At 37.6% G+C, this 12,765-nt stretch overlaps 1 protein-coding gene across 5 annotated transcripts in view; it reads left to right on the top strand.

The window, feature by feature from the left end:
- The window catches only part of CUNH7orf50 (chromosome unknown C7orf50 homolog), a 114,507-nt gene extending 102,288 nt beyond the window's left edge, over window positions 1–12,219 (top strand). For all 5 annotated transcript variants that reach the window (XM_027878221.1, XM_027878219.1, XM_027878223.1 and 2 more), the window contains 2 exons: window positions 7,299–7,380; window positions 11,702–12,219. In XM_027878221.1, the coding sequence (XP_027734022.1) occupies window positions 7,299–7,380; window positions 11,702–11,884 (265 nt within the window). In that variant the 3' untranslated portion in view covers window positions 11,885–12,219. The remainder of the gene's footprint in view (window positions 1–7,298; window positions 7,381–11,701) is intronic.
- Window positions 12,220–12,765: the final 546 nt, after the last annotated feature.

Below are 12,765 nucleotides of genomic sequence, written 5' to 3'. Positions count from 1 at the left end.
AAAAAAAAAAAAAAAAAAAAAAAAAAAAAAAAAAAAAAAAAAAAAAAAAAAAAAAAAAAAAAAAAAAAAAAAAAAAAAAAAAAAAAAAAAAAAAAAAAAAAAAAAAAAAAAAAAAAGAAAAAAAAGGAAAGAACCTTTAAAAGTTTTTGAAGCTGATTTAAAATTTAAAAGCAATGAAAATGAGCTACTCAGCTTGAGTCTGTGCCTTGGCAGGAGTGTTCTGTACCACAGTTGGATGTTATGTGGTGTAACGGTAAAGGAGAAGAGAATTGACCCTGTTTGTTTTTTTTTCTGGGTCTGGTAGCATATCCCTCATCTGATCTTCAGAAAGCATTTATATAACTGGATTGCTGCCAACTTTTTAAAATTATTTTACGTGCAGCTGGCTTCTTACATGATTTTCATATAGACTGTGGGGCCCTCTTTATCTCCTCGTACCCCCCAGGATGTTCTTCATGGGAGGGAGGCATAACAGTTGTTTTCATTTTCCCTTTCCCTTATTTCTGGTGCAGGCATCGTTGTGACCAGAATTAAGTGCAAGAAAAGATGGACATCTGGAGAGGAGATGGGACTTCAGCACAGCTTTGAGATAGCACTTGGTTGTATATTCCTTGCAGGAGCAGAACAGATTGGCTGTGAAGGGCTCAAATTCTATTTTTTATTCTTCTGTGATAATTCAACTCCTGCTTTGTGTTCTTTTTATGAATGTATGTAAAATAAAAAGCACATTTAGCTTAATAATACAGTAATGGTAGCTCTGGGCTTTCAAGCCTACTGCTGACCTTTGTGTTGTTACTGAAAACAGCAGAAGGTTCTCAGCATATTATTGGTGCTATACATATTCCAATATACAGTGCTATATATTTTCCAATATATATTCTAATATATAATTTTTCCTATACATATTCTAATAGATAGTGCTACATATTTTCTAATCAAAATACAGTTTTGCTGCAGACAGGGTAATGCAGATACCAGCAGCTAAATAACTGTATTAAGAAAACAATTTTTAAAGCAACTGCAAAGGTTTTTTTTCCCCCAGTGGAACGCTGTTGGCATTTGCAGGTGGGTTGGTGTCTCTGAGAAGTTGAATCACAGTAAGATTCCCTACGTGTACTGTACCAGATGTAAGAGACAGGAGCTCTACTCATGACCTGCCGTATGATTTTGAGGCATTGTTACAATTTTCTGGGTCAGCTTTTCTTCCCACTTATCATCTGTCTCATCTGTTTATACTTGAAGCTCTTCAAGGGAATGTCTCATGTTGCGTTTGAACGGAGCCTGTGGTGGGGGAGGAAGGGGATTTTTAGCTTGGCCGAAGCCTCAGGATGCAAACATAATATAAAACGTTGCAAATAATGGCAAGTGATAAAAGTACATATCATAAAAGATAAGCTGCGATAAACATTTTATGTAGATTTAATCAAAGCTTTGCTTTGTGGCACAAAGGCCCTTTCCTTTCCCTTTGTAAATACTTTCTAAGAAAATCCTGTGACCTGTCTGCTGTACGGATACAATCAGATACAATCTGTTCTTATCTCGGACATCAGGGCAAAAATGGGACACTAAAAAGCACATTTATTTTTTTTCCTGCATGTGTGATTCCTAAATTAAAAAGAAAAAGCTTCCTCTCCTTGCCTTTTCACAAGTCTGTAGTCATTACACTGCCTCTAAACCAGATGGAAGGATATATTAAAAATTGTTTTTAAACCACAGATTGAGAAATGGTGCCAGGATTTTCAACCAAAAATGTGGCACTGATTCTAAAATCTGTTGGCAATTTTAACAAGTTTTCTTTTGGCAAAAGAGCTCCATCAGTGTCTTTTCTTCTCTTCCAGGAAAATAAGGAAAACCTTTATCTGTGTCACAATTTATTTAGATTCCAAACTGGATCAGAGAATATCAGTGTACATATATTAACTTTCTCCAGGAATTGGAGTTGGGAAATAAAAAGACTCATCCATAACATGAGAAAAACACAGTTAAAAAGGATAGACTGTCTCTTATGTCTGTCTAGATTTTGGGTCCTGCCACAGATCAGTGTGTCCAAGATTTTAACTACAGCTATTCCAGTCTAGTCTCTGAAAATCTGTTTAGAATTTAACTTTTTGTTACCTTTTTTCCAAATGAGGAAAATCAGCATCACACGCACTTGAAATTAGATTTTTCTCTTACCTTGCATTGAGTGCTGAAGTGCACCATGAGGTGACTTTCTGGGCCTGCAGCTGGGTATGAAACCAGACGTTCCAAACCTATCTTTCTAAAAGGAAATTCTCTTTAAGTTCCCCTGAGAGAAATAGAAAAAACCCTGAATGCCCCCAGTAAAAATAAACACTTTTACATTTCCCTTTTACATAATTGTACGTGTTATAACTGGACAAAAACTTATTTTTCCTGTTTCACCATATGCACTGTAGGGCACATATAAAACTTCCATCCACACCCATATGTTTTTTTATATATATCCGTTTAAAACCTCTATCCATAAGATGGCTCTTGTCCCACAAGAACAAGTTTAACCCGATTTTTGCTCCCTCTGTGCTGCCTCCAGAGGTTCTGGGGAGCCTCTTGGAGGAGCAGCATTCCCATGCTCACCTGTTGGCCATATGTGCGTTGTGCTCACCGTTGGACAGACTCAGTGTTCAGAGTTTCCAAATTCGGGCCTTATAAGGGCAGTGAGTTGCCTTAAACACCAGTGCATGGAGCTTTAAAGTGGCTGCTATTGTATGTATTGCACTGTGAAATATTGCAGCACATCACTTGAGTGCCAAGTGTTTCAGCAAGGCTTTAAATATCTTTAAGGGGATTTTTTTTTAGGGGATGGTGGTTCTTTATTGAGGAAACACCTGTTATCCACATTTTACTGATAGGGCAGAAATGATGCTGTTTGCAGAGAGTTTGGGCAATAAAGTGCCTTACTTGGTTCCTGCAAGCCTCAGTCATGTGCCATAACTCCTGTTCAGCCTTCCTTGGGGGCCACGTAGAAGAACATAGGTGATCCTTGGAGACAGGTTGCAGGGTGATGAATAACTGGTGTATCAAAACAGAAAACTACCCAGACAAATTAGGTGAGAAGAATGTGACAATTTTTGTGCAGTGTTGTAGAATGCTGCTTTTAATGTTTTCAGTAGATCTTTTCCATGAACATGGTGCCAAGGGCCAGACCTGTGGCTCTGTCCCTCCTATGAGGGAAACTTGAGAGAGTCAGACATAAAGGTCCTCATGGGTAAATCACAGGGGGGGCTGCACTCTGAGCTGGTCCTCAGGGCTGGAGAAACCTTTCCAGTTAATTCCCTGATACCAAGCCTGGGCTATATGCTGGAGAAATCTAAATTTGGTGGCGGTCTGCTTTTCCTTGGATAGATACCCAGGCAGGAAGGTGTATCCAAGGTGAACTGGACAGTGGCACACAGTTGGAGCAGTGCATGTAGGTGGGTCTAGGTGCCCTTGCCCTTGGCATGCAGCAGTGCTCTCGTGTCTTCTGGAAGGTTATCAGCAGTCACATCACTGTCTGTCCTTCTGGTTTCTTGAGACTTCTACACACAGTGATTATTTACCAGTTGTGACAGCTTTGTAATATTTTGTCCTAACTGTGAGTCTGAGCAGATGCATTGTGTTGACTTCCTGAATCTAATTTGTAACAATAATGTTTTTCTCTTACTGTGTTTCTGGAACCAATTTGACTACTTTCCCTTCCCCATCTCTTTCTACAAGGGCACCCCTAACCCTAAGCTTAACCCTAACCATAACCATAATCCTAAACCCCTAACCCTAACCCTAACCCCTAACCCAAACCCCTAAACCCTAACCCTAACCCCGCACGCTACCAATTGTCTTCTGTTTGCCTACTAACACTGCCTGAATTCCCATGTTTTGGGAATAGATTTGTGTGAGATGACTAAAGGCACTTAAAGTCATTCATGAGATTGACTATTGAGAATCTTGGGCGACTTTTCCACAGGAGACTGGTTGTAGTAAACGAAAGCCCAAATGTAAAATTTCCTAAGCTGCTTGATTTATTTGATTCACTTCCCCTGTTTTTTCGATTTCAAAGCCATTTAGGAAGTTCATTTGCATAAACATTTAAGTTCTCTTTAACTAAAGTCAACTAATATGTTTTTTTCAATGAGCTGGAGCTCATAAGAAAGATTCAAACATTAAATGTGTAAAGAAGGCAATTAGTGTTTGTACAATATATTGAAAATTAGCCTGATGTACATTGGAAAAATACATGTTTTACACATGTATAGTTCTCATCCAATTCCATAGTTTATATTAGATCCTGGCATAGATAATTGTAGAGGCTACCAAATTAATTCAAACTGTGAAAGAGGTTGTGATTGTCTATAAAAAGAGGTTTTTTAACTGTAATGTAGTTGGTCTTACTCTGTATATTTAATCAGTCAAAGGAAAAGCCTTTTCTCCTGCTGTATTATGTCAAGGAAGCTTATCTGCATGTAAACAGCGAAATGAGACCTCTCTTTGTGTTGCAAAGGTTGAATTTCTGTGGTTTAAAAGTTGAGCATTTCTAAAAATGCACTAATGATGTCATCCTGATAAACAGAGATACCCCTCTCACTTTGTCACGGAGCGATACTTTCCATAGGTTTTAAAGTTGTCAGTGGAGTAGGAAAAAGCTGTCATAGTCATAGGAATCAGTGGAAAAGTTTCATTTTAATAATTGTGGGGGGATCCAGTTGCAGAGAGCAACTGCCATGCTGTCTGCATTAAAGATTGTGCATCCATTATCCGGAGTGTTTTGACCACAGTTTGATAGGAATTCGGGTCAAGAGAAGGACCATTTTCCTTAAAGGGGAGAAACAGGAGTTGATACCCTGTTGGATGAATATAATACTAGTTAAACACTTGGGAGTATTTTCTGAAAATACAAGTATAGCCACAGTGTATTAGGGAAAATACTAATTTTTCTTACTGTACCAATTTGGGATTTGATTCTATTAGGACAGAGCACAAGAAATTGTGAGACTCCAGTGCTGTGATGGGCACAAATGTACTTTCTGCAGTTGATTATGTTAAAGTATTTATTGTTTATATGAATTACTGTGGTGTATATAGAGCAGAACCTTTCAGGAAGACAAACTTAAACTTTTGTTTGTTTCTACAAGAGAATTCAGTGGAGTGAAAGTCCATATGGGATCTTGGATGCAGGAGTACAACGACTTGCCTTAACATGTAGAAGAGAGCATATGGTTTTGGTAATAGGTTAATAAGAGCAATTAACCTTATAGTGCACTCATTTGCTGGCCTCAGTTGTTTATAAACTAGGTAATAAAAATATTTTAACATCCTATAGCTTTATGGGAGATTAGTGAAATCAGGCTGTATTTTTGAACTTTAAATGCCAACAGCACTCAGGTGACAGTGTAAGTGATAGAAACATAAAATTAGCAGAGAATAAAAGATTCAGAGTACTCTGTGCTGTGTCTAACCGAGGGATATTGCAAATGTCTAAATATATAGAATGGTGTGGGGAAATACAAACGTGTTGAAGGTTTTCATTAGAAGAGGGACTGTTTCCACAGGATGCAGTCACAGATCTGTCATTCAGCTTGTTCTTGTCACCTTGCAAAGACTATCATGTAAACTGTTTCCAGGCTTAATTAACGTAAAAAAGAATTTCAGACTTACCTTCTTCTTCTCGAGGATGAACCTCATCATGGAAAAGGTTAAAAGAACAGCGAGCACTGTCACTGTCTTTGGTTTTTTGTTTGTTTTGAAGGACTTCTAGAAGTTCAGGCACCTCCTGCACAAGTCCCAGTTTCTCAGTCAGGAGCTGCTGTGTTCACCTGGCAAACAGAGAAAGTGGGAACAAATGAGCAGGTTGTTGTTTGCCCCACAAGAAAAACCAACTTTATTAAGTTTAGTTGGTGATAACCCTAGTGAGCTATTGCTGCTTTTTCTTTATCCTGAATTTGAACATCAAGGCAGTATTTTTTTATTTTGAATTTTCTTCAGAGGCTTCCATGGAGCCTTTCTGTACAAATTTGTGGTCTCATTTTTTTCTCTTTCATTGAATTGACTGAACAATGTACTAGCTGGTGCAGCATTCAGCAAAGATGAGGACTCTTTTGCTTTATTAGACTTTACAGTGTTTAAACAATACTAATTCTTATACCCAGCTGGCTTTTCAATTGATTTCTGAATTCTCTAGTGCTGTGTAAAACAAGATGTAACATTAATGGCATCTTGCATGCTACCCTCTGGAGACTTATTTTTCTTTAGAGAAAAATCAATTAAGTGTGAAAGTTTCTGGGTTTTCTCCTTATATTTTTTATCCTTTCATTTTAAATTATATTTTAGTGTGCTGTCAGATTTTATACATGTTAAGATGCTAATTTTCAAGTATGTAATTTTAAAAAGAAGTCTTCGTTTTATGGTGAGATTTGCCAGTTTGCTCATTTGTTTTTAGAAATAAAGGTCTGTTTCTTCATCTAAAACAGAATATACCAGCTTGAAAAATATGTTCAAGATGTATGTAAATGTGCTGGTTTAACCCAGCTAAAATTTTGCATATTTCAAATGTGTTTGCTAAACAGCCAAAGAACGTTTGCAGATGTTAGTAATTTGTTTTGTCCCCTTGCTTTGAACAGTATTGAAGTATTCCTTGTGAGAGAGAGAGATAAAAAACCACTTTTCTATCCTGGAAACTTAAATATTTAAGTCACACCTTTAGGCAAACCCAAGCCTTAAATATATGCTCCTGAAGAATTAATTACGTCTGCTCTGGAATAGCCATCTGTGATGGTCTCCAGCCATTGCTGGTGTGACCATTGTAGCACAAGTTTCTCCTTCTAGTCCTTCAGAGGCTGCTTAATTTTATATAAATGTCAGTTCATTGTGAAATATCATCTTTCTAAAACCAAAATTTGATTCCTTGTCCTCTCCACCTCCCCAAATAATCAGGTAGCCCTGCAGCTGGGATACGGATTTGGGGTGCTCAGTGTTTGTTGTGGGTCAAATGAAGGCAATGACATCTCATAAAGGACTGGCCAAAGCTGGGGAGCGGGGCTTGATATTTAACATCAAGAAGTCAGTGCTTTCTGAGGAAAACTTATAACATTCTTGGCTATGATATCTTCCTGTAACCTTTCACTATTTGCATAGAAGCCAGGTGGCCCTGTACAAAATGTATGCCAGTAACTGTGCCACAAAACTCCATGTTGTGCATACCAAGTCATTTGGAGGAAGCATTGTAGGGAATATTTTCTGAATAAGGAATGTTTTGATATCATAGTGTTTAATTTAAGCAAATTTTTTTTATATATAATTCTCTACAGCTGGTCTGAAAACCCAGAAGAATGGAAGTTTCAAAAGACAAGACAAACGTGGCTTCTCCTGCACATGTATGATAAAGAGAAGGTTTGTATTAAGGCTGCTTTTTTTTTTTCAGAACAAATATGATATAGTGTTATACATTAGTTACAGCTATTCTTTATTTACTAAAACTTGCTACTACTGGCCATGCACCTGTCTAATAATTTTTTAACAATTTATAAATTAACCAAGATGCTGAATCATTTTAATTGCTTGTCATCGATATTTTTACTTCGTTGGTGTTCATTCTCCTGTATGTGCTAGATTTTTATATTTGATGTATGTCAAGCATAAATAGAGCAGATTTATGTTTTATTTAAACCTGGAGTTTCCTGAGAATTTAACTCATATCCTTAATTTGAATTTCCTAATGTGGAACCTAATACTGTAAACCATGATTCTCATATTGCTTCAAATATCTCTGGCTCCACAGAAGATGTACAGTCTTATTGCCAAGATGTTAAAATAGCTTTCTCATTAAAATATAAGTGAAACCTGATGTTGATTGTTCAAAACATAAAGTATAACCAGAAGCCAGGATTGCATCCATACTGAAATTCATTCATTTCATAACTGACAAAACAACATAAATTGAATTTCCAATAAGCCTGACCATTGTGGTATCGAGTGGGAGTTTCAGGTCATTTATTTTGTTGTGTAATAGAACAAACATCTGCCCATTTGCACAGTGCCTTATTTATTGATTCATTTCATTGACACTCAGTTAGGTTTTGCTGATGTTTTTGTGTGCACTTGAACATTTATTCATGCCAATCTTCCTGGTCCAAATTACTCAGCAGCTCTTAAGCCAATCACCTGACAAAGGGCGTTACCTTTCCACCTAAAAATACTTTTAGAGACCCAGATAATTAAAAGCAGAGCTTCATGAAGGCAAAAATGATCATAGGGTGTAAATACTCTAAAAAGATGAGTTGCAGAATACAAATTTGGTGGTGGTTTCTAGGTTGTTTGCTCTGTCTTCAGTTTTTAAGTTTCCCCTTTAAAAATCTTTATCGACCTTTTAAAATCAACATACGCTTTTCAGAGCTACCTAGAAATTGTTTGGCAGGCAGAACAATGTTTTTACTTTTTTTACCTGTTTACCTTGGGGTTTGTGTTGAATTACCCCGGGACATAATGAACCGTAAGCAGTGTTTGTTTTATGTATCAAAACACAGCTTAACCCCTTATTTCTCAACACTGAAATGAAACTTCATTTTTGTTTTTTAATCTACTGGAAGTGCTGTGATTTATTTGAATTCACATATTTTGTAGTTTAATCATCAGAGAAGGCTTGAATATGAGCTTTAGAGAATGATGAACATCTGCATCCAGATTCAGTAAAGGCAGTAGAACTCTTCAAGTGCTTATAATTAGGCATATGATGAAGTCTCTTTCTTCATCAGGACCATAGGGAGGGCACACCCAGCTTCTTTTGAATATTTTTTATACCCAAATTCAGCTTCCTGTCCATTGCAGAATAAAATCTGTTGGTAATCCAAGCATGACTAAAGTACAAAAAGAGACATGAGACACAAGTTTCTTTCCTTCCTAAGCCGCATCTTTGATCTCATGGTGTCGCTTGGATGCCTACTAAAAAGCCATGCAAAGCACTGAGCTGAGTTTCCTGCACGCCTCTTTCTGTAAGAAATAAGTTGAGGTTGTAAAGTTGTTTGCTCCATGAAGGTTTTTTTCAAGTCCCTTTAAAATCCATCTGGTGGTTGGCTGAAAGCTGCCCAGCCGAGCCTGTGTACCTATGGTGTGTATACTTCTCCAGGATCCAGTATAAGACAAACACTAGGTCATTTGTTGATCTTTGTCATCTGGCACAGCATTTTTAGAAAGCCATAGATCAGCTGTGTTCAGCTTTGGGGCTGCAAGGCCTGGAGCTGAAGCTCCCTTGGAAGGTCACCTAAAAGGCAGCGTGGTGGCACGGTGAGCTCAGGTCCTGTGTGCTGGGATCTGTGTTTGCATTGCAAAATATGTGGGGATCTGCAAGTCTCCGAGTCTGGAAACTCGTGAGTTGCATAGTATAGTTGTAAAGTGATAACTGGTCTTTTCCTGCTACTCTTTTGTAGTGTTTCCCTCCTTTTCCCGATGACAGGAATTATTTCACTTCGGGGTAGTTTCGTTTTAATCAGCTCCAGTTAGAACAGAGGCAAGATCAGTGGGTGAGAGACAAAAAGAAACAAGGAAAAGGTCAAAACTGTTAAACAAAAGAATAATAGTAAAATCACTTCCACTTCCAGAGCTGTGGTGGGAGATCTTGATCTCCAATTTCAAGCCAGCCTAAAACTGATCTTAGAAGAAGGGTTGTGTTCCCTCTTGGAAAACCTCGCCAGGAGCCCTGACATTGCCGCTTTTGTAATACTGTATTTGAGGAATTAAAATTTGGATTTCATTAAGTTTTTGCTGGCACTTTGTGTGTTCCAGTCCTTGCTATGGCTCTACTGTATGTGTAAGGGAGGAGGAAACATCATTTACCTTGCCTAAAGGGTACTGTATCGGGAGCTCCTGCTGAAAAAAACCTCAGAGCTGTGTTAAAGAAAAAAAATCAGGCTTTTTTGAACACTTAAGTACTTACTTACCCTTAGGGCCAAATGCTAAATGTTTTCTAGCCTTCAGGCAGCCACATGTCAGCCTGCCCAGTTAGTATTTCTAAGTTTAGAGTAGGTTTTCAATTGCCCCTTCAAGCATTTTGCTTAAATGATATAATAATAACTGTAGTTCCACAGGTATGTCTATGCCATGAGGGCTGAGAACAGGAGTTGTAAATTATAGAGGTAATTTAGCCAAGGTTTGAAACATGGAAATGTTGCTGAGCTTTAAAAGCTCAGTACTGAGTATCTGCATTAAAGGAGCACTGTCACACTGACATTGTTTGCATTGAGATGGTTTCTCTGTTGTTAGTACCAGCTTACTGTGAGTAAAAAGTTTCAAAAATATAGACATTTTTTATAATGTTTAAATGTGTTTGATTTGTGTATTACAGCAACACTTCATATATCATCCATTTCAGGGTTAGTCACTGTGAAATTAATATTTTTTTGTAACTTTATTATTTCTTTAACTCAAGAGTGTTTGTGTGAAGAATTAGAAGGTTTTTCCATAGTGTACGAGGCTGAATGCAGACTTTAGTTTTGATTTATTGCTTTGTAATATGCCTGATTGATGAAGGCAGCATTGGAATATTCTTTCTTCCTCTTCTTTTGGAGTGATAGAAGTTTTAGTGATCAAAGTTCTGCTGCCAAATGTCGATGGAGAAATAGGTTGTAAATTAAGTGTCTGTTGAAGCTCTGTCTTCTCTGAAATGTTGATACTTTGCAGAATTGAAACCGCCCTCGAATAATTAGCCTCCAGTCCTTTAAATAGTTACGTATGTGTTTAACTTGACTCAAGTCAAGTTATATGTGTAAAGTTAAACATGGAGAAAAATATTTGCGGGATGAGGTCATTTTAACATCCCCTGATTCACAGCAAAAAATATCCTGTTGTTGGCTGAAACCCGTTCCACAGATACACAACATGAAGTCAAGATAGCTTCACCTATTACTTTGGTTTGAAATACTGAATAAATCATTCCAAAGTCTTTGCCAAGTTATTGCCAAGATTAAGGTAATGATCATTTAAACTGTATGTTCTACCAGATAACCTAAAATTTAATCTGTGACTGGTTAATTAGAAAGGGAGGGAAACAGGGGTAACACAACTGTAGATGACTGAAGTGCTTTTAATGTTGGACATGTTGGTTCAGCCTATCAGTTTTAGTCAGCGTGATTTAAAAATTATTTCCATATGTCTGAATTTCAATTTGTTTTTCAAATTAAGTTCTATTCCTTTGTATAAGCATTCTGTCAAAGTGCACGGTGGTGGGTGGTATCTCAAGTCAGCAAACAAGTAGTTTTTGGGTAGGGGCAAAGGTAATTCCAGCAAAATTCTTTCCTTGGGCACATTCATGCAATTCTCACCAAATTTAGCAAGATTCACATACGTGTTTGCAAAAGGAGGATTTGGCTGGTGTGTTTTGTTTTTTTCTTCCACCAACCCTCACAGCCTTGAGCTCCCTGTCAGGGAGTGTTTGCATTTGCTGATCAGCGTTTCCACATCTGCTTAGCATTTCCTCTCAGATGCTTTGCCCATCCGAGCACATGACAGTCGTCTCACCACGGTCCATCCCTCCTGGCAGCTTGTACCTTTCAAACATTTCCACTTGGAGTTGGGCACTGGCACACACCAAAGCCTGTGCCCGTCTCCTGACTGTCTTTCAGATGATGCTGTGACATGATTGCAAATGAGTATCGAGAGGGAAGAAAATAAATCAGATTTTTCCTTCCTTGTTTTTTTGTTGTTTTTTTTTTCTTTAAAGGTTCCAGACAAGTATTTCACCATTTTACTGGATTATCTGCAAGGCCTTCAGGGCGGGGCAAGAGACAAAACTGTGCAGAAAGCTGAAGCTTTTATGAAGGAATTTGATGGTTCTGATGGAAAAGACCCAAACGTGCTGGAGAAGTGTGAGCGAGTACGACAAGTTCTGCAGCTGCTGTCCTGAGAGTGTTTTTGTGTCTTAATGGTTGTCTGGTGGAGAGAAGGAGAGGATGTCATATACAGAGGCTATAAATGAGTTGTAAAGACATAATTTTCTAAAAAGAATCCTAATAGTAAGTTTTGTACTCATAATTTTTTGCAATTGCAAATATTTATCATGTTTTGAGGTGATGAAATAAAAATAACATATATGGTCCGTAGGCTTGCTATTAATCTTACTGCATGTCATTAGGAAAATAAACCTCTCTCCCTCTCATTAGTTTTTCTCCATCTGCCCCTGTAATTACTGTTAAATAAGAGGAACTTTACCGTTCTTAATAAGAAGAGCAAAGGAACCAACAAAAAGCCTGGAGGGTCTTTTACAATGGCAGCTTTTAAAATGAGTGTACAGTACAGTGCGTGCTCAGCCAGCTGTAATCTATCACTTTCAGCTTCAGAAGGATGTCACTTGGATTTGGGAAAGATCATTTTCAGTCTGTTGAACATGGGTTGTATAACACAGTTGCTTATTAGTACTTCACATGATGATCTGGAGATACCATCAGCTTTGTTAGTTTTCCTTTTATATTTTAAAGTTTTCAAAGGCATTAGGGCAATTGTTTAGATATTTAGATAATGCACAGATGGGAACAGATCAAATCCTTGCCTATATGTGGTGAAATCTTCAGATTGTACCTAAACTTGTCCTACAACGAGAAGTGCTGTGCTGTATCTGGCCTGACAGTATTGCATTTTCAGCTTTCTCTGGTAATTGGCATCCAAAACAGTTAATTCCTGTTCATTCATTTTGGTGTAGGACATTTGTCTCCTATGAATGTGCTGAAAATGAGGCTTTCAAGTAAAAACCAAGGACAATAATTACTCAAAAGTTGGATGATTGGCTTA

Source organism: Empidonax traillii, unplaced genomic scaffold, assembly GCF_003031625.1.
Source record: "Empidonax traillii isolate 1590-97213 ecotype Southwest subspecies unplaced genomic scaffold, ASM303162v1 scaffold39:size2480183, whole genome shotgun sequence".
NCBI classification, from domain to species: domain Eukaryota; kingdom Metazoa; phylum Chordata; class Aves; order Passeriformes; family Tyrannidae; genus Empidonax; species Empidonax traillii.
The sequence above is the reverse complement of the archived record's forward strand: the minus strand, read 5'-3'. Positions and strand labels throughout refer to the sequence as shown.